The following is a 23,431-nucleotide window of genomic DNA, read 5'->3' on the forward strand; positions in this document are numbered from 1 at the left end:
TAAACGTCGCTGCTGACTCCTCTATCTTATCTGCTATATTTCGCCTGTTGACGGGCGTAAGGCAATGACGCATAGCTGGCACTAAATGTGGCCGCCGTCTATCATTACCGTTTCCGCGAGACAAAGATGAGGGAAAAACCAGAGAGAAAGAGGTAAAGAAGGTAAAAGGGAACGGCAGAGGGACTAATCAGACTGAGTCCAGTTTGCTACCCTACGCGTGAATAGGGGGTGGGGGAGTGAAACGGAGAGAGAGGGGGAGAAAGACCAAGACGAAACTGTAGACGAGGGGTGAAGCAAGGCACGACAGAGGGGCAACGTTCGAGACCACAACAGGAGAACCCTCTTTCTCCAGGACTGGAACACGGGGCCGATCGGCGCCTGTTTTGAAGGCAATGGCATGAGGAAGACTGTATCGCAAAGCGTGTATGACGACGATGGCGGCACCAAGGCTTTATCTCGAGGGTTGGATGCCGAAACTGGAGTGACGACGATCAAACGAACACGGCCGCATCACGAGCACCAGCATTTACATTGTGTTACAGCAACTGGGGGCACTGTGTTCGCGTAGAAGGCGCGACTACGATGGCATGACGAGAGCGTGGTCATGAAGCTGCAGGGACCACGATCATACGACTAGGACGGCATCACGACCACGAGCACAAACCGAGAGGCCCAAACTCGCAGACCAACTTTTACGCACTGTGCTGGCGAAACAGGCAACATAGATAGATAGATAGATAGATAGATAGATAGATAGATAGATAGATAGATAGATAGATAGATAGATAGATAGATAGATAGATAGATAGATAGATAGATAGATAGATAGATAGATAGATAGATAGCGAAAACAAAAGCGATAATAGTTGCGAAGTCATAGGGTGCGGGGCGTGTTTACTCTAAGTATAGTTTACACCGATTGGGGCGTACCTTTATACTATGCCAGCCAATAATCGATATCTGTCTTGTCCGCGTTTCCTGAAGAATTCCGTATGAAATCAAAAAAAATGTGCTGGGGGTTTACAAACCAAAAGAACAATTTAATGATGAGTGAAACCGCACTGGGAGACTTCGGATTAAATGTAACCATCTGCCGTTCTTTGACGTCCACCTAAATATGAGTACACGTACGTTTTTTGCGTTTCACCACCATTGAATTGTGGTCACCATGGCTGGAAGCGACGACATGACTTCGAGCTTAACAGCGCAAGACCCTAGCCACAAAGCTATATTTCGGCGGTTTCTGGACTCGCAGAATGCGATGTCAGGCTGATAATGCGCTTGTAGATGGTGGCCTGCAAATATCGGGTACAGCCCTTTAAAAAAAGAAAAGGCACGCATTGTAGATGACGATTATCGTTCCGCAACAAAGAGTGCCAGAACGCGCGGTAAGAGGTTTTACAGTGGCGACGAGACAGGTTGCGCTGCAGTACAAGGACGTCCTCGCTCCTCGGTGATTCAACGTGTTTTTAGTATTATTTTGTGTGCTTGTGCACGTCGTTCCTTTCCGCCCTTATTCAGCTAAACGACACTACGTAATGCACAAACTGGCTCAACAGTCAATGCTCCGAATGTATTATCGTTCTGAGAACCCCAAGAATCGCGGAAAGCAGAGTTATGCGCATCGATGAAATCGCGAAACGCTTTTCCCTTTTTTCTCCAGGACGCCACAAGTTGACGCCAATGGATGCAACAGCTCGACCGGAGGGAGGGGGTCTAGGGGGGAGGGGGAGGGCATGATATGCGCGTTGCAGCTCACACTAAAGACGATAGCACATTCTTTCTCGTATTTTGCTAGTTTTATTTCGGTCAGCATTCTTAACCTATTAACCCCCCTTTGGAGCGCTGCTACCCGCCGCCGTTGCTTAGTGATTATGGCATTTGGACTGTTAAGGCCGAGGTTGTGGGATCAAATCCCACCCATGGCGGCCGCATTTCGATGGAGGCGAAAACACCTGTGTACCTATATTTAGGTGCACGTCAAAGAACCGGAGGTGCTCTAAGTTTCTGGAGGCCCCCACTAAGGCGTGCCTTATAATCTGATCGTGGTTTTGGCACGTAAAGTCCCATAATTCTTTTTGAGTCATGCTACATCGTGAGCCGGACGCTGCGTTAGACGCGGCGAGGCATACACAAGCTGACAAGATGGAAGAATGGGAGTTTATGTGCAGTGCACGTCGGAATATAAAGACAAGTTAAGGAAGGAGGGGAAGGGAAACAAAGTAAGAAAACATAAGATAGGCAACCAGACTGGCACGTGTGGACTTCAACTGAGAAATGATAACAAGAACACTGCAGTTAGAACTGGTCCCAGCTATCTGACTGCTATCACATGATATTAAAGAATCAGAAAAAGAAAACATGTCCGACGATTGGTTTCCAGCTCAACTATCTCAGCACATGAGCTCGAACTTTGCGCATTAGACCGGGGACGCGCGTCTAGAAATTTTATGTAACACCTTTAGCAGCTTCGTCGCATCAAGCCACCGTAATCATGGTGTTATTTAATGGGGATCATGCCGCGTTCTCTTGCCATTGTCGTCGTCACACGGTCATGTTCAGGCTTTAGTTGTCATGCTATCGTCATGACGCTCCCGTCATTGCAAAGCAGCCATTGAAGGCTGCTTTGCAAGTCGTTGTGTCATGAAGGAAGGTAATGAGATGGGGAAGGTGGTTTTGCTCAGCACTCGTCCTGAGAAGAAGAGACTCAAACAATACATTCGTTCGGCAAAAAGCAACCAAATCTTCTTGCGTGTGATCAAGTTGGGAAGACACATATTGTGTCTTCCCAACTTGATCTTTAAACTTAAAGGAAATCGCGTTTTAACTGTTTATTCCAAAGCAAACTCTTATGAGACAAACAGAAGCGCAATGTTTTTGGTATAACCTGTAAATTGAGGTGACCTACGTTTTACTTTACTGAACAAGTACCAGCTGTGTGCGAATAACTAGAGGCAATGCAACGAGCTGATCGGTTTTGAATTGATTCAACGTCGTTTGCTGGTGTGTGGTGTCCATACAGATCCCATACAGATGAGGCGTACTCTTGCTTGGGTGTGATAAGTGCATTTTATAGAAAGAGTTTTCGGTGTTGTGCGGATTCTGAAAAATTTGTGCGCATGTAACCGAATGTTTTATTCGCATTGCTGATAATTCTAGTGATGTGTGCTTGCCAAGAAAAGTAATTAGCTACGTGGACATCAAGATACTAACGCTAGGTGACTGCTTCAGGTGGAACGCCGTTAACATTAGTAGATGGTGTTAGAGTGTTTAGATTGTCAGGAAACTGCTGTTACTTTGTGTTTGATTGTGTTCACGGCCATTTGCCACGGAGAACACCAGACACAAAGCTTGTCAAGCCCACTCGGCAGAATGAACACTACTTGCACACTTGTTATCTCGCAGTAAAGCATGCAGCCATCTGCGAAGAGTTTGCTTGAATATGTAAATACGTTGATGAGATCAATAATATATGTCAGCTAGAAAACAGTAACGGTCTTAAAACGAGCCCAGTGGTACACCAAAGTTCAGTGAACAATACAGCGACACTGATTCATTCGCGGTTACACAATTCGTGTCGTTAGCCAGAAAGTATACTTTCCGCTTCATTATGTTGGTATCTACATTTAGGATGAGCTTTTGATACGGGGCATTGTCGAACGCATTGACAAGTTTAAGAAAGTACAATCGACTAGTAGACCTCTAAGGAGGAAGCAGAGTTCGTGAAGGACATTAACTGCATGTCACCTGAATAATTTTCATGGAAAGGCTGCTGCAGGAGAAGGGCTGAAGAATGAGTTAGATTCTAGGAAAGAAAATTACATTATAGATTTTGCATGCCAAAAGCATGATTTGAATATGAGACACGCCGTAGTGGGGGACTCGGGAATAATCTGTTTCACTACATCATTTTAACGTGCACCTGAATCTGAGTACACGGATGTTTCCACGTTTCATCCCCATCAAAATGCAGCCCCTGTGGCTTGGATTTGACCCCACAACCTATATTCTTGAAAGGAGGCATGGTGAGAATACAATACGTATTCAACAAGCTTGCCGGAAGCGATCATGTGATTTATTGATTTTTTAAAAGAGGGACCACTTTCTGCCCTTCCCTATCTGCTGACAATGACACACATTCACGAGACTGAACGGAAAAGTAACTAAAATACACATATGAGTAAACTACAGCGTTTTTCCCAAAAACGTTTCAATAATTTCGTCAACACCAAAGCTATCAACCACAACTTCGAATCCTAAATCAGCGTCTAGACTCCTGCGAACTGAATAACAACGGGCTCCACAGAGAAAAACAAAACGCGTGCATTATGCGTGGTGTGAGAACAGCGTGAACTCCAGAAAAAGCATTCGCGAAGGTGTCATTTGGAACAGCACTGCAATCATGAATGCTTACGACTTTATCATCAGTGTCTGTAAGGGATAAAGAATTTTTTTCAGGCCTGATTGGAACGCGAAACTTATTTCGGTTCCTTGAAAGAAGCGAAGTTAATGTACTTTAAAAAAAGAAAGCTGCTTAGCTGCCCTAATCGCTTTTCTGTGAGTGCTGAAACCCTCACTATGTGCGCATCAACGATTTGATGCTCTGGCCTACTTCGCTATTTGAAGAAATGCTTTTGGTTTCTTATTTAACAACATTCTGAGTGCAGTTAAAGACTACTGCGAGCGTTTCTTTTAAGAAAGATGCCCAGTTAGAACTAGTGATGCGACTTTGCTTTTGAATAAATTCGCTTTTTTGCACCTGTGCGATCAAAAATAGTAAGCGTATATTCTTCGATGCATAATCATAATGCACTATTAATTCAAGTGTACTTATGTCTTGCGTAGTATTTACTCAATGTACAGTGTAAACTGCCATTCAGTAACCTCATCGAAGCGGCCTACCGGAAAATGAAATTTCTGCGTCTACTGCAGGTACTGGAACGGAGAATGCGGAGTCTTATCATTCGGGGAAATCATTCAGAGAAATGTATATATATATATATATATATATATATATATATATATATATATATATATATATATATATATATATATATATATATATATATATATATATGTATGTATGTATGTGCGCAGGAACACAGTTTTTTTTCGATTTCTACAAAGTGGGACCCTGCACGGGAAAGCGAATGTGTCACGAAGGTTATCGTTGAAATCACATTTGGTGTTTCTCTACTATCCTCAATTCATATTTGTCAACCATTTCACCACCAACGTAAGCACAGGCTGGTAGAGCGTGCACTTGGACGCATCGCGTTGTGCAGGGTGCCTGTCGTTTGTCAGACGTTGTACCGGGCTTTTTCAGGAAATGCGTTCAAAATTCTTCAAAACTCTGGATGTGGTGGAAACTAACTTATTTCCTCTTAACTGTATTTTCCAAGGGGCAAATATGAAAACAAGTCAATATAGAAATTATAAATAATAATGACAATAAAATTTATTTCCCATCAATACAGCATTGCCACTCGCAGCAGGAGTGGCAACGGACAGTTAAACATGCAGAAATAGCTGAAATAACGTTTTTATGAAAAGAAAACTACGTGATTAATTTAAGTGGAACGCTTGAAGCACGCCGTCCGAGGAGCTGATAAATGTTTCCACAAATGCAAGAAATTGACGCGCTCAGCTTTTTTTTTTGTTTGTGGCGTAATGGATTCCGGCCAATTTCTCAGACAGAAGTTAAACTGAGCCGCCTAAGGGCTACATGGGGCGTTTTTTTCCTGCGATTATCGCGCGCCAAAACAAAAAAGAAACGCGCTGGCGGGATGCCGGCCAGGCTACATGAGGCGTACGAGTGGCGAACGCCGCCGCAGTGTGGCCAGACAAGGCAAAAATGTTTTGGCTACGACTAAATGAACGAACAATGCTTATATGTTGTTTGCTTGTGTTATAATTAATAAATTATGCAATAAATACCCCACTAATGTGTCTATATCCATTACCAGGTATGTTTAGTATTGTATCGATATTTTTGTGGATGTTCAGCGGAGAGAGTTGGCCGGAAATGTTTCGTCTGGCGACCTTGTGCGACTGAAACGGGTGTGCGGATTGCGCAGAGTTTCAGCGCACGCGCGCGAAGTGTTCAATGGACGGCAAGGAACGGTGAGACGTCTGGCCGCTCCCGCCTAAAACAGATGGAAGTGACTCCGACAGGCACTTCCGGTAGCGTCAGACGCATGCGCGCCGCGTCAAAATCTAGCCGGTCCTGATGGGCAGCGGCGGGCGTTTTTCTCGACGCCGGGCGTCAAATCGGCGCCGTGAGGCGAAAATCGCCTCAAAAACGCGCCATGTATTCCGGGCTTAAGAGCGCAACAGCCCGGCCCCTACTAGACGCCCTTGAGTGACGTGCCTCCCTAAGCCTTATCGCAGGGGACCATGATCGACCGAGATTGTGTCTTGATAACAATGCTCACTTGACGTTCGCCCACCTGTGTGGCACAAAAAGTTACGCCATTCGTGTGCGTCTACCATGGGCGTGGATTTCGCGCTCATCAGGTGTTCAGTTTCACCCTTCCTTATAAAATCGGCCGGAATTTGTAAGGCTCTAAAAAAGACGCATTCACTTTTTGGATTTCCAGCAAGTTATAAGCTCATCCGAGGGCCTGAATCCAATTTGAGACAGAATAAACTGCATAGAATTTTCGGTTAAAAAGTTAATTATCCTAATCTGCAATATTAGTGTTGTAATTTCTACATTGAGTGATTTTCAAATGTAGGAATCTGTCGTAACTGTAAACAATAGAAAATGACGTATCTTATCTTCACGGTTATTAAGGAATTCCAAACGGATTGCGTGAAAATCCAGGTATGTATGATCTGTGACAACGTCAGTGCAAGGTTTAACCCTTTCATCCTGGCTGGAAATGCATGCCAAGACAGGAGTAAGCGTTGAAACTCTTAAGGAAGGAACTATGTAATACGACGCAAAACGCTCATGTTTTAGTGATACCAAAGAAAAGAGAGAGAGAGCAAATGATAAATTAATGGTAGGGAGGTTAACCAGGACTGAGCCTGGTTGGCTATCCTGCACCGAGGAAAGGAAAAGGGGACGGAAAGATTAAAAGACGAAGAGAAACTCTACTAGGGATATCATTCGGTCATTCAGTCCGGATCACAGACGGTGACTCGATCCGGTAGCTTTCAAAAATCACAGCAACGCTTTTGTGGCTTTCCGTAGCTCCGATATACGAGGCCATGGTCCCAAGACCTTGTCCAAAGTGAACGATGTTCTAACTAGCTCATCGAGAGCTGTGCAGAGGTCATGTCTTTCGTTTTCAAAAGATGGGCAGTAGCAAAGTAGATGCTCTATAGTTTCCTCGACACCGCAGGCATTGCGGTCGGTGATATCAGCCATTCCAATCAAAAACGTATATGCATTGGTGAATGCGAAGGCCAAGCGTAAGCGGCACAGCATTGTTTCCTCATTTCGCGGAAGCCCTGGTAACAGCCGCACTTGCAAATAGGGGTCGAGGGAATGCAATCGATCTTCGGTGAATTTAGGTGTGTGCCACTTTTCTAATGTCATACGGTGCGCTATCTTGCTTAAGTGTTGGGCTGCGTCAGTCAGCAATATAGGTACAGAAACAAGGGTTGCTCCTTCGTGTGCTTTCCTAGCAGCTTCGTCAGCGAGGTCGCTACCGGAGATACCGCAATGACCAGGCAGCCAATGAAACACGACGTCGGGTCCTTTCGCTATCATACGATGGTGCATTCACTTTTTCGATTTCCAGCAAGTTATAAGCTCATCCGAGGACCTGAATCCAGTTTACGACAGAATAAACTGCATAGAACTTTTGGTTAAAAAGTTAATTATCCTAATCTGCAATATTAGTTTTGTAATTTCTACATCGAGCTAGTACCTCCGACATTAGCTGTTCATAGGACCCGCGACGAAGAGATAACAGAAGACATGGTGAGGCCGCCTTCGAATCCCAGAATATTGCCCACCGATTAACGGGTTGGTTGTTAATATATTCAACGGCACCTCGGAGGGCAAGAAGCTCCGACCCGGTCGATGTTGTCAAGTGATAAATCTTGTATCGGATGCTAATTGATCGTGATGGTATAACCACTGCGCCGCTAGAGCTGCTCTGAGTGGAAGAGCCATCCGTATGTATGTTGGCTCGGTCAAAGTAGAAAGTGTTCAAACAATCTATAGTTGCTTGCTTCAGGGTCTGGGTAGGCAGGTCAGTCCTCTTTCTTATCCCTGGAACCATAGGACGCACTTGAGGCTGTTTTAAACACCACAAAACTGAGGTTGAACGTGCTGGGGGTGTGAATTCCGATGGTAGACAGGCACGATGGATGCTGACCTCGATACTGAAGAAAAATTATAGAAACATTGCGGCACTGAAATTGGCCCACTTCTACTATTCATCCACGAATATGTATTTACAGTGTGTGGTTTACAGACGTCTAACTTAGAAGGGAATACTTAGAAGGGAATGGTTCAGGGCGCGCATAGTGTTTATCTACAAGTTTACACCTTTTCTCGTCATATTGTCATTAGCTATCGATCAACGCACCATATATACGTGAACTAGTTGCACGACGCTAAAATTCTGCTTGCAGAACGAAAGTGGCCTTCCGGCATTTTTTATTGGGTCACCCGCCTATGGAGTGTCTACACAGAAAGAAAGCAATAAAGGTTTACTATAAAACTAAAATCTATTTTCGATTGGAACACGATGGGCGGCGTACATGTTGGGATTTGCACAGATGCAATAATGGCCGCTTAGTTCACATGCTTCGAGCAGAGCACTTCCTGAAAAGAGCATATTACCGTTTCTCGGACATCTGGTTGAACTTCTCTTCCACTGCAGTTTGTGTGGGCTAGTTAATGAATTAAATTATGGGGCCAAAACGCCCTTCTGATGATGAGGCACGCTGTTGGGGAGGACTCCGGGAATTTCAACCACCGGGGATACTGTAAGATGTACCTAAATCTAAGTATACGGGTGTTTTCGCATTTCGCCTCCATCGAAATGAAGCCGCCATGGACGGGATTCAATTCCGCGACCTCCGTGCTCAGCAGCCCAACACCATAGTCACTGAGCAACGACGGCGGGCACGAGTTTATTGCGCCGAGATGAATTGGCCCCATCGGTTTTTCTCCCATGTATGACGTTTACTAAGTACGTTGCGTCTACTTATATTTTGTTATAATATCTGATTGCAGCGTGTTAGTTAAAATAAGAACTCGGATATAACAAAAACGGATAATTTGAGCAAATGAAAACCAACACAAAGTTTCGTAAGAATGTGAATATGCAGGTGGCTGGTGCTTATTTATGAGTACACACTACCTATATCAACAAGGCTATCATTACCAGCGTTCTTTTATTACTGCATGCTTCATTTTATTGTTTTTGTTAACTGTTTCTAATTTCTCCTAATATTTTCTTGACCCAGTCATACGATTAGCCGAGTTCGCAAGGTTTTTTTTTTATTTGAGCGACTACTTCTTATTATCACTCGTAAAAACCCAACTGCTAAATCATGTGCTGCTCAGCTATCAAATAATTTTTTCGCAGCAGTTGCTTTAAAAATGGGCACCTATTTAGAAAAGAAGACGCCTTTTTATAACGTCCACGCTTCAACCCACCCAGTAGCTTCCACAATTTTTTCTTCTCTCTGCAGAAGCCGACGTTCACTAGGCTATGGGACGTGTGGTTTGGTGTTCCGGTAATAGTGCAGGCGAAGTTGGACTAATTGGTGGAGGAGTGTAGTGATATAAATATGCAGTACTTTATGCTTCATTGATTCGAAAGCATACAATGGCTCATTGAGCTTGAAAGCCGGCATCTGCAACAGCGAAACGGCGCTTAAGTTCCAATTGGATGCGACGACACGTCACGTGAAGAGAAAAGCGGGCGAAAGAGAACAGCGGCCGGTGATCTGGCGAGCCTGATGTTGCGTGGGGAGAGAGGGCATCGCTGCGACGCCACGTCACCATCGCTCTCGGAAGTCTGTGTTATCCACGCGTTGCTCGATCGCGCAAGCCTTTGCCTGCTTTGTAACTTAGCCTCGGTAATCAATATTGAGCAATTAACCTATAAAGCACAATACGATTGAAAGAAAAAATTTTGAGCGCAGCTGTGTACGTGTTATCATTTAGCGACCATATTAAGGAGCTGCGCCAACTGGCAGAGGCACGAGGCGTGGCGCTGTATGTAAAGACCGGCCACACAGTGGCCGCTGCTCAGGGAGTGCAGGTTATGCAATTGTAATCTTCACCGGGAAACGCTTCCGGCGAACGCTATTCGTGAAGGCGAGCTTTCTGGTTCTTTTTCATCATCGTCCCATAGTCAAGGCCCCAAATAGTAATCAAGTTAAACTCTGACATCCGAGATCATTTTGGATTACTTTGGGTTCCACCACATATGCCCTGCGTATCCAAGAGGATTCGGCGCACTCACTTCTACATCGAATGACTTGTATAGCCTCACTTCTATATCGAATAAGGACAGGATCTGCTAACATACCAGCATGGTTATGTAGGAGGAGCCTTTTCAGTTCTCTGCGCTGTACGACATGCGACAAGACAGGGGAGATCGAACTCCTTCTGTGGTCCCACCCGCGATTGCAAGATGTAAGGAACGCTTTCCTGGAAAATCTGCAAGGTTCTTCCGCGTGCACGCCTGCCACACGTTGCGTTACCCGAAGCATCAGTTAGAGCCCACAAAGAAACTTCACGCCTCCTTATTGTATTTATAAGAGAGGCTGGTCTGATGGACATGTGGTGAAACACTGCATTGATACTATAAGAGACGCTCGGGTGGTGGAATCGCCATTGTTAATCGCCCGGCTAAACCCGCCTGCTGCTAAACCTCACCACCACCACAACCACCACCACCACTATTTCTTTCCCGCGCACGGCCGGCGCCGTGGACGAGTGGATGTGAACGTCACCTGGCGCTGCTTCAAGGTGACTTCCTCCGCTTTCCTACCCATGATTATGTTGCACCCTTTTTCTCACTCCGCAAGCAAAACTTCATAATTTAATTATTGCCGAGTCTTTTAGCCACTGGGCTAAACTAGCATCTTGATGGCAGCCCTGTGAACTCCATTATATGGCATCACGCTACTTGGACAGAAATTCCCATTGCCAAGTCCAGTAGGACGAATGGGATTACACGTCAAAATTAACGAAGCTTGCTGGGGAGCGTCCCCAATAGACTCTACGGCAGTCGGGCAAGGTAGCACGACGGCACGCATCGAAGAGCACCGGTCTTATGCTATCTAGGAGACGCTGCCTAGCGCGCTCAACGCGCTTGCGGGCCCGCGAGCAGTTCGTAACTCGCAGCACCGCTCAGCGGCCTTCAATTGGACATTAATGCTGCCACACTCACAACTCATGCGAAGTGCTTAGATGTCCTCGGATTTTTTGTTACTACACAAGACCGTTTGTACCAATATAGTTCAAGGTAAGCGAATAGAATGGTAATATACAGAAGAACTAAATTGTGCTTAGCACATCAAAACAGTGCGAAGAGCTGCGCTGTCAAACCAGTCGGCTTCAGTGCTCCCTTCCTTCCAAATATTCAAGAAATTCGCATTTGCTAACTTCAGAAAACCCAGTGCCGGTTCTGAAGAGACTGACTAGTCCGTCTGTACTGCCAAGCAACACACACATCGCTGAAAGCTGTCACTGAGGTTTCTTTTAAACACATCAATCGACTTGTCTAACAGCCACATGCTGTCACTACTATTGTCTTTGTTTTCAAAGGAAATACGTATCTTCCTTTAAATCCTTTTTTTTGTAAATCCCAAAGAAAAAGCTCTCACTTTACACTCGCAAACAGTAGTACCATGGTAAAAATGTAATATGCTGCCGTGGAGATTTCGCAGCACTATTGTATCTTCGCTGAACCTGGGAGTTTTGTCCTGCTTGCAAAGACTGATGTTCATTAGCACAGTGTCAGAACAAATCAAGATGTTGGCAAGTAGAAAGGAGTAAGTTGTGGTGTTGTCTCTTATTTAGGGACAAATTTCTGCCTGAAATATGTAGCGTAAAAATGAGGCGTTCACTATAAATTCTTCTTTCTCATATAGCATCTGGCATAAATTAATGAAGCCTTCTTATGCCTACACAATAAAAATTTCAATTTTTTAATATTACACTTATCAGACCACGTCGCTCACACTTAGGTCATATATTGACAAAAGTACAAAACAAGTGAACGTGAGTGTATTTTGTTCTATGCACTAATAAAAACCCTTACTTTGTCCACGGTGAACTGTACTGAGCTAAGGTTTTCTGACACAGCTCCTCCCAAATCAAAACCAGTAGTGTTAAAAAGTGTGACATGTCGAGCGTGTCACACATCGAGCGTGCTTCGCTAATTTGCGACGATTCGTCATGTGCGGTTGTACGACACATTCTTCTTTGAGAAAATATGATGTGGCTTGGGTACCTTGAGTTTATTTACATCCAATTCATAGATGACATTTAAGGAATAGAAGTTAGATGCCTGTAATACACACATGAAACGGTCGGTCAATGCTGCTCGTACCAAATTTATTATTTGTGCAAACGTGCCAGTACCGTTTCCTACGGGGCAGTGACTTCATTCAAGGTGAATATATTTATGCGGGAAGATTCGAGAATTGACAAAACTTCTCATATTCAAATTCTCTAGGCCACTGGCCAGCCACCTTCGCTAATTAGGTCTAGTAGCACTGGCTGTAATTTCTTATCACGAATAATTAGTGCGTGGCTTCAATTGCATACGAGTTTTTGTTGCTACTGGCCCTGGGCAATCATTTGTAAAACAGTTCGACCGTAAGATCTGTCTGTGGTGCGAGCCTGGATCCATATTCACAAACGAACACTTAATCTAAAGCTGCTCGCAAGAGTGGCTCCCAGGTAATGGTGTTTATTTATTTATTTATTTATTTATTTATGGTACCCGCAGGGTCAACAGACATTACAAAGGGAAGTGGCACAAAATAGAAAAAAAAACAACAAAATTTGTGCTACAAGAAGCAGCATAATGTTGCTAATTATGCGATATATATATATATATATATATATATATATATATATATATATATATATATATATATATATATATATATATATATATATATATATATATATATATACACAAAGAAGCAGTCCAGTTTTACCAATCAAACAATAATAGCTATACAGAGGCAGAACACACCAAGATGTTACAGAGCATTGGTTAATGAAGTCACAAATTTTTCATGATCTGAAATTGTTACTACCAATTTGGGAAGGCCATTCCAATCATTTGATGTGCATGGCATGCGGGACTGTAGGCATGATTGTGTTTTACACAACGGAATGCCAACTTTATGAGCATAATTCAGATGGTGCGAAACATAATGGGGAGGAAGTATTAGTAAATTACGTAGGTAGAGATGCTGATACAGTTTGTGAAAAAGGCTTAAGCGAAGCATCGCACGTAGAGAAGCAAGCGTAGGAAGTTTAAGGTTAGCTTTCTTTACCGCGATGCTCGCTATTCGATTGTAATTAGAGAGCGTAAAGCGACCGAATTATTTTGCACCATTTGTTGTGTTGTTGGACATATCATTAACGAATGGCAATGGCAAAAACACTATAACATAATATTAGCGAATGCGGACAGCGAATGGCGAAGAAGACTAGCCATGAAAAAGCTCTCGTAATTCTGCCCCCTGTTGCAGATACTGTAAATACTGCAATCTGGGCAATGCAATCTATGAAATCTATGTAGGCTGGACGCCTTGAATTTTTCGGTCGCCTGAGGTTGTTTGATGGCAGTCAGTGAAGACAGGTAGCGCGGAGAGCACGAAAATGCAACAGACAGCAAATGTGGAGGAAAAGCCACGCATGTCAAACAAGCACTCGCTCAACACGCCCGTTCTTTGTTTCAAAGAGAGAAGGCTGGGCAGTGCGACGTGCCAGCGCCCCGTGTTGTTATCAAATTAATATTGCAATATCGCCATACCGTGACTACCCCGCTATGTATCCATACACTTGGCGCAAGTCGCGTTCCGCACCTTTCTCAAGAGTGTCACAAGTATGTCTCCTTTATCGGATATTATCTATCTACAGATCCCTTGCGGTACATTGAAAAATGTACTAAATTGCAAATTATTCTAAAACACACTCCGTGCGCGTGTTGCGCGTATTAAAATCCTTATAAATTACCACAAAGTAAGCAATAAAATGCATTTTTTTCAATAACTTACTTTCTAAGGTAAAGGCTGAAACTTCATATCAATCAACTGCACCGGCTATTGTACCGCGTGATTCCTTTTTCAGCCGCTCATGATGTGGTAGCGCCCAAGCGATGATTGTTCAAGAATCTAGAAAAGCCAATAGAACTGGAGACGTCATGTGGGTTGAATGTTATGTTTGGATAGTCTAAGCTCATTCATCTGAGGGCGGACATTCCGCACTTAGCCAAACTCGGGACTTCCTGCATAACACCTCTGGGCCTGTATTCACGAAAACTCTTTACGCTAGAAAAGTTCGGGAGAGAAAACTACAGGCCCCATACTGTCGCTGGACATATTATTAGTGAAGGCTGCATTCCAATAGCGAAGAACACTAATGAACAAGAAGCATTGCGACTTTGGTCCCTGGAAAGGTGCCTCCTTTTAGAAACAAATGAGGAGTACCCTAATAAAAGTAGTTGCTTGTCTAGTTAGTTAATAATGCTGGAGAAAATATATTGCCTAGAACACATGGCGACGAAACGGGAAAGAAACAAGCTAGCGCATTTTTGCTCCTATTTGCTTTGTCATTAGTAGTGCGCAATATTTTTTCCCAAGAAGCGTATCGTATGAAAACATGACAACTGGTGTCCACTTAAGGGACACTAGAGTAGTTTAACTTACTGAAACTAAATCTAATTTGAGTGGTATATCAGTGCAGTCCAGCACACGTCAAACACTCTGCTCAAACAGCCGTAGGGAGCACTTGTCTTGAAGACAGAATAGCCATCGTAGGAACAAACCATTTTTACCACGCATTACTGTGCAGTGTTGGCGACACGAGAAAACAAGTTCTCGTTACACTACAGGAACATTGACAGTTTTTTGAGCATACGAGCGAATGTGAGGGGCCTATATGGCACCGGAGGGAGGTTGTATAGCTTATCAACATTTTCTGACACTCTTCTTAGCATGGTTTCACTCTCGAACTCTTTCATTGTCCATATCGACACGTGTACTTGTTCTTCTTTCTCCGGTGATAGCTTTGCACAGGCTAACAAATGGCAAACCTTATAGCTCGGTGCAGGACGCGCCTGCATGTATCAGAAGTTTCTCGAATGTTATCGATCGTCGTATCCACTGTCTGTTGTCATCGAACCTCGTATAATCTGATTGTATGCGCGACTCGAATGGTCTAGAACTCTTTGGAAGTCCCGCGGGCAGCAGGGATTGCAGTGGAACGTCCGACAAGTCATGCATAAAAGCCGATGCGCTTGACCCGATGGTCAAATTTAGACGATGGCTGACTGTTCCCGCCGCAAACGTTGTGCTTAAGGTGTCACTTTTGTGGGCAAAGGAGCACCCAATAAATAGCTAGCTTCCTGATTTACAAGTTTTCTATTGCGTTCATCACCACCACTACAATGTGACAATATAGTTTGCGTGCTCTATATATTATAAATGAAACTGTCCACATAGGCGACTATTTAGTGTTATGTCCTGGACACGCTGATACCATTACTAATACCGTTGGCAGCTGAGCGAGGCAGTGTATTTACACTAGCCGCATCCCTAGATTAAGTGGCAAATAGTTGTACTCGGGCATAAAATGATGTGCTTAATTAACAGTAAGTTCAGCTCCACTCATCAACCTAATTATGTTTATTTTGGGAAGTGAGCCTGGGAGCTTTAGAGAGCACTGACGGGGAAGGTGTTCGCCGAGCTTTGGTCTCTGCTTCCGTCTCTGCGGCCTACGAAGCGAAAAGTGCTTGAACTCAGATTTCAGATAAAACCTGAACTAGCAGCTTTCTTAGCATAATTGCATAGAACTCGAACTTTACAAGCAGTGTTAGAGAGTACTGAAGTTGTGCATTCGAACTGCTTGAGCGAATTGCGGCTTATTTTCAGCACACACACACACACACACACACACACACACACACACACACACACACACACACACACACACACACACACACACACACACACACACACACACACACACACACACACACACACACACACAAACACACGCCCGCACATTCATATATATATATATATATATATATATATATATATGTATATGCATATATAAATATAGACACATTCCTATGGCTCTAGTAGGCAACATAAATACCCAAGAAAGTGGCTGGGGAAACGCGGCCGTGGTAGCTCAATTGGTTAGAGCACCGCACGCGTAATGCGAAGATGTGGAATCGTTCCCCACCTGCGGCAAGCTGTTTTTTCATTTGCGTTTCTTTCATTTATTTATAATTTCTTTAATTCCCTTAGTGAGCACAAGTAATCTCCGCTATGTTGTCCCTGGTGTCAATCTTTATAGGCTTCTTATGATACATATTTATACATAGCGAATACATTGCGGTAATCCTGTTTCCAGTGCAATTTGCTCTCTTAGCGGCCCATTGTGCGGAGACCTGTTGGACGATGCTACGTAGAGAAGTTATGTCGGTATTTCTGGCCAAAAACCAAGTCATACTTCAAAAAATCGTCGTCAAATAGTTGAAACAGCTTCGCTTTGGGCAATACATAATGAAATGGGGCATCGGCATGTCCGGGCATGTCGGCAACGGTGCCATATCGGTCCATTGTGGCCGTGTCTTAGGCAACGCCACACCATTGCTTGTCCAACAAACAAGGGCTGACACTGCAGCAACTGTCGCGACTATCGTCGTGGAGCACGCGATCTGTATAAGGTGAGGACACTTTTCCCTTGCTACTGCAACAATACGCAGACAAGATGCCTGCTCACTTACCGGATTCAACCTTTTATAAAGTTTTCGACTTTCACAATATGCAGAAACCTGTTCCAAAAAGCTGACAGCTTTCTAACTCATCAACATAAATGCTTTCGAAGTTATATAAACTTCATCTATCAGGAAATGTAAAGCATAAAAATGTGGTGCATCATACGTGATTCCTAAATAGTCGATTAATTTGAGAGTAGGAATTCTAGAAAGCCTTAGTAATCACTGTGACGCTTTTGCGTAAGCTGTGTACTTAAACGCCGGCTTTTTCCACTTTAGACACTCTGGTAAATGCAGCTACAGAAACCTGATACATGTTTTAATGCAGAGTAATAGATTTGCATTACTCTCCCTTCAGATATCTTTTCGCTTCTCCATCTTCAGTGATTTTTGAAAAATGTGTCGAGCAATAAGTTTGAATTCTTTCGTCAAACGTGACCGGAAAATAACTTGCTCTCTCAAATGCAAGTAACCTCCCTGAAATGTTTGAGCCATCGCCTAATGAGAGGCTGTCTTTCTTTTGCATGTATATGAATAGAAACGTCAAAGCTGCCGCGTGCTAAAGCTTCCTCTTTTATTGCTCTCGGTGGCGGAAAGCTGCTGTTCTGCCATTGGATGCCGATGCTCTTGACACTTGCGGTCCCACTAGAAGGTAGCGGCTCTCAGCAGAATAGTTTCATAATGATAGTGAGAGCCTCTGTTTGTCCCCTGTTATATGCGCCATAAGTGTCTACCGACTAGCCCAAGAGCCTGTTCGGCAAAGTCACAGGCGTAGTCACAAAAAAGTCAGTGAGTTCAAAGTATTAAGAAAATGTTCACATCATTTCCTTTCAGGAGAGTATAAATCCTTCTCCAGATAGCAACTGGGACTGCTTCGAAAGGACGACACTGCACTTGCAAAATTGCATACCAGAACACACGGCGCTTTTTTAACGCTGAGGTGGACAAGTTATGACTTTGCAGCCGCGCTGAGTTTCATAACTGAAAATTCCGACTTCAGTGTGACAACTTAGCTCATAGCGTTTAGTGGCGCTATCATTATACTGAGCGGATGTTTAAGCTGCAGTATAGTTTAGAAATGAAATTACTAATTAAACATTCATCATATTGAAATTCTTTACGCGAATAACATTTACAGCTATTTTGGTAAAAATGCAGTTTTTATTGCCAAAAATAAAGGTAAAGAAGCTTTCTTTATTGATCTGGATGTCTTTATGCGTTATACAAGGAAGCACAATGGAATCGGAATGAAGCAGAGGGAATCGATCGCGCTATCTCGAGGCTTACGAACCTTAAGAAGTCTGCGCGTGGATGTGGAAAGTCAAGATCTAAATTCCGGTGTCAATTACGCATGACTCATCGGTTTACAAAAAAGCAGGCCGCGTGGTACTTTGCGAATACCAACAGCCCTAGGAGCTGCCCTGCTGTGATGTATGCAGAGGACACTGTTTTACTTTGTGCACTAGATTCCTTGGACAAAACTTTTCAAGTGGCTAATAATGAACTTGGACGTGTTAACCAGTGGTTCGCGTCAAATAAGCTAACTCTGAATACCAAGAAAACTAATTATATTCTCTTTACATCTTCACGGAAAGCACCTCTAAGGAAATGTCATCCACTTTCTCTAAACCACATTATACTTGAGCGGCTGAGTTCAATTCAATAGTTGGGTGTCACACTAAATGAGCATTTTCATTGGAAGCGTCACATTCCATTGCTGTGTAAAAAGTTGAGCAAGGCTTGTTTTATGCCGTACAAATGCCGTTAATACTTCGACACTGCCACTCTGAGGGCAACCTAGTTTATCATATTCCATAGCCATCTATCTTACTGCATTGCATCTTGGAGTAACACGCACGTTTCATATGTAGAACCTATTGTACGTCTTCAGAAAAGAGCATTGCGATTTATGACTTTTTCGGATTACAATGCTAAATCAATGCCACTGTTTCAAAGTTTAAATATACTGCCTTTCAATTTATTACTGAATTTCAAAACTGCACTGCATACTCATAATAGCACAACCACTAACTGCCCTTCGAGTTTATCTAATTTATTGCATTCCAGGAGCAATACACGCACCGGACTTAGGGGAAATTTTCTCTTACCAAAAATGCACAGTGTATATGGAAGAAGAACGTTAAACAACACCAGAGCACTCCTATGGAACAGCTAACCATTGTAAGTAAAACAAGCATTTCTTTTTTCAATATGAGTGAAATCCCATTATCACTCACCACTATTATCTGCATAAGTTTTTCATCTCGCTGGTGTACACATCTGTTTTTCTTTTTCCCTAGAAGTGTATAGCTACTATATACAATTTTTTTTGTTGCTATTACACGTGCCCTGCCTTGTATTTAAAGAGGAGTATTTATGTATATATTATTTATTTATACTTTGTCGTATTGGCGTTATGATTGTAAATAGTAATTAGCATGAATTACAACTAACCTTGAGCTAGGAATTCAGATGTCCTGTACGTTATTTCCTGTGTACTTTTCCCATTTTGAATAAACTTCAACTGAAACTTCAATCTCCAGCTTACAACGCCGCCGAGTAATAGGTTTGCGGAGCATAACATTTGGCCAAGAATAATGGTGGTTTAGTTTAACATATTTTTTCGCAAGGATTTCTCTTTCTGCTTCAAACGGTTAAGGTGATCTCGCGAAGAATGTAAACGCATCTTGGCACTCAATGAGGAGACTGAAAAGAGCCGTCTGTATGCCCGAGGAGACAACTGGCTAGACTGCTAATCGCAATGCATGATTGAGGGCTACGGCCTGTTAAACCAATTCAGCAATGTTATATTTGATTTTCTTAGAGTACAAGTTGGGAAAGCTTTTTCAATTATTAACAAAGGTATAGAGGCTTTTGTTTTCAAATATTTATTAGTGCATGTGTGCGCATCACATCCCTCTTCACAGCTCGAATATAAATGATCATCCTCAACGAGCACTGTGGGCGCACTAACTTTGTTACTTGAACTAAAACAAAAATCTTATCCTATTAGTCCTTTTTGTTTTTCTTGAAGAACGCTAAAACGAAGACGCAACACTCAGAGAGAGCGAAACAGGTACAGTAAAATTGCAGTAGAAAGGATATATCACCTTGGGCGATCCATTGTATCTAATATTGCATAGCAGCATGTGCGCAAGTGTAAGATTTTACGCTTACGGAGTTCTTGCGTCAAGTGCAGAGTAGAGTATCTCTGCAATGTCTAATTTGGTCGCAATGTAAAGCACGAAATACACACTTACAAAAACAAGAGACTACACAAGAGACTTCAGCTGAAGGTTTCTGGAGAACTGCTGTGGCTCTATGCACGCAATGTTAAACAGAAAGAAGAAAAACACTAAATCAAACAAACTAAAGATTAAGCTGAACACCTGTAGACTAATGGCAACAGAAATAGTTGTGCGTGTTATTAATATGGGCGAATTATTTATTAGTTAGGGCGAATAAATGAGGAGGTAATAGAAACGCGTCACTCTGGTACGGAAATAATGACTCAGGAAAACAAGCAACGCAGTTTGGGTGTTTCTACGAACTTAGCTAACAATTGCCGCTAACTGGCGTCAAGGTTTACGCTGGCCTAACAAGTTGTGTTTATCTTCCTTTGAAAAGATAATTTATTTCACTGGAAAAACACACCATTAGGTTCAACTATCAGGTGAATGTCTCCTTGTGGTTCAGCATTCGCTTTTGCAAACACATCTGTTTCTCTGAGGTACATAGAGAAATGAATCATGAAGTTACAAGAGCTTTCAATTTTGAAAAATATGCGCAGTTGTCTGTGAGTAAGCAAAACGAGTCCATAAAGAATACCAATTAGCTATCTTTATTACACATTATTGTAACAGTTCTCTTTTATCTTCGCAGTAATTATTCGAGGGGTCATGGCGCCAAATTCTAGAGCTTGTATTATGCCTTGCATTTCAGCTGTGTGCCTACCACATGAAGCTGTCGAAACTTGAAGGCATTCGGCGGGGTACGAAGCTCATGTGTTAGTTCGGCCTTCACAGTTCACCGCAGAGAACTCTGGGAGGACTGAGTGGTGGCGAAATGAATTTGCACGTCCAAGAACGGCTCCCTTCGGTAGCAACAGGCAATCTCGAAGGCCGTGATTTTGTGTACTGCTAACACCGGAACTTGTTACAAAAGCTGGAAATAGATCTTGGCCACTATGCGTCAGATTTTATTTACACGTTCGCCTAGGTGCTTTTCTTTTGCCTTTTATCGCGCAAGAGAAATATATGCAAACTCAATTTAACGGCGACGCTCTTGCTGGGCTGTTTGGTGCCCGAGCACGCAGCTAGAGTTAAATGTTCGATGTGGTCTAGCACTGCTGCAAAGCAGACAACGCCGTGAGAACGCTCTCCATGATTTCCTGACGTCACACATTACATGCCAGAATGGCGGTTACAATCGGCGGGACTCCTCTACAGGCACCCCTGTCAAATTTAAATTTCGAGTTACGAATGAGCGCTGATGGCAAAGTTCTTATTTTGTGTGTGTGTGTGTTTGTAACAACGTGAGGCCCTCTACTCTCATTAGCAAAATTACATTGAAAAATTTGGAAGGCATTGTCAGAGAGCCTTTAAATGTTTCACTGTTTTGCTTTGATGTTGTTTTTCAGTGTCGCAATATGTAAGAGTCAAATTCTTTCAATAAACGGTCAGTTAAAAGGCAGACTTTGTAGCCGTTCTACATTTCGGTGTCTGTGTCTTTTTCTGCTGCAGTAGACTAAGAATATATTGCAATTGGTCCATTAGATGCAATTGGTCCACCAGTTTCTACAAAAGAATTTTTTTCGAAATGTAGTTCCAGTTGTATAAGGAACTTGGACCACTGATCCCGTTCAACGTTGGTCCCACCTATAGGCAAAAAAACGTTTGAAAATATTTAGCTTTTATCTTCACAGAACCATGTTCCACGCATTTCATATTTCTGTTTACATATTAAGAACCAAATAGGAATAAGTGTGACGACATATCTAATTTTGTTGTAGCTCAAGCTGAGCAAGGGAAACTGAAAGGCACATCTGACACACACAGCGCCGTGCCAACAGGTGGAAAACACACTTCCAACAGTTCAGGTGAAAAGACATTTTTATCAGAAACAAATGTATGAAAGAATATTTCCTCACAATAAGCAAATATAGGAGCAACGCTATTCCGGATGACACTAATGCTATTTCGCTGCAACGCAGTACAATATATTCATTGTTTTGTGTACATAAGCAGTAAGAAGGGATAGAGTGCTGGTGTATATTTTTCAAGTTTATGCGGAACGCTCTTTCGGTTTTGTAAGTTGGAAATACGCAAGCAGATGAAGGAAAAGAAGCGCAAGCAGATGAACAGCGAGAGAAATAAGGAAAATCTGCACGAGAAAACTCCCAAAGGCAAAAAACTCACAGAGGGGGCTGCTGCGAGCGCTTGCTAGCGAAGAGCATGTAGCCGCACTTGCAGAGGCCCGCATTGAAGCGGAAGCCCGTGAGGCGGCAGAAGGCCCGGCAGTCCAATCGCTTGGCCGGCTCCACAGCGTGGGGCTGTTGCAGCAGCAGGAGGGTGAGCAGCAGGCAGCCCGCTGCCACGGGGCAGGCGGCCGACGAGGAACCCCAGGCACCGCGGCTCGGCATCTCCCCACTTTCGGGCACGATGACGTCTGGCTTGCTCCACGTGCCGACCCGCGCTCTGATCTGTTCCTGGGCTCGTCTTAAAACGTCGCCGCGCCGGTCAAGCGTCGCCGGTCACGGGCGCCTTAAAAAGCGCGCCGCCGAAGAGGCCGGCCGAGGCCTGGACTCCGCCCCGGCCCGCCCGGTTTGGCCGTCGATTGGCCCCCGGGCCCCGGCCGACGAAGCTCTCCCGCTCGCGCGGCTGGCCCGCGCAACGCGTGACGCGTCCGCCTAGTGCCCACGTATACGCCGAGCTTCTCTGACGTGCTTCCATGTTACGCACCGACGATGTTTGCGCGTGCGAGAATGCATAATCCATCGCCCGTCTCAAGAAGGAACGAGCCATCCGAAGAGCTGTTTTAGCGGCCGTATTTGCATGAGGGGGGGGGGGGAGGGAGAAGGGAAAACAAACCATTTATGTGGCGCGAAAACAGCCTATGACACCTCTTTGAGCTCACGGGGCGCTTGTAACGTTCGTCGTTTCAGCGCTTTTTTCTTCATTTTTGTAACTCTCGAACACTTAGGAGGAGCCGCAGAAACGTTGTCACATGTCTGCACTGTCCCTGCTTCGTGTAGCTCCAAGCTCCGCCCACTTGTTGCTATGTGCTGAACTTCTGCGACGTGACGTAGCTGCTTCGTTAGCGATAATTCTTGCGACTTTCACCGTTAGCAGCAACCTGTTCGGGCATGTGCTAAGTGCCACTAAAATTCCGGCGAGTCATGAAACATTTCATTTTTATTTGTTGTTTTATTTTTGCAATGACGACAGCTGGAAGATAAACATATTTTGAGAAATGTC

General features: G+C 43.7%; 1 protein-coding gene across 1 annotated transcript in view; it reads right to left on the bottom strand.

Annotated features, from left to right (window-relative positions):
• The window catches only part of LOC135900189 (uncharacterized), a 46,847-nt gene extending 24,166 nt beyond the window's left edge, over positions 1-22,681 (bottom strand). Inside the window, exon 1 of the mRNA XM_065429633.2 lies at positions 22,373-22,681. Coding sequence (XP_065285705.1) covers positions 22,373-22,596 — 224 coding nt within the window. The 5' untranslated portion in view covers positions 22,597-22,681. The remainder of the gene's footprint in view (positions 1-22,372) is intronic.
• Positions 22,682-23,431: the final 750 nt, after the last annotated feature.

The sequence above is a fragment of the Dermacentor albipictus genome, chromosome 4 (assembly GCF_038994185.2).
Source record: "Dermacentor albipictus isolate Rhodes 1998 colony chromosome 4, USDA_Dalb.pri_finalv2, whole genome shotgun sequence".
Classification (NCBI taxonomy): Eukaryota; Metazoa; Arthropoda; class Arachnida; order Ixodida; family Ixodidae; genus Dermacentor; species Dermacentor albipictus.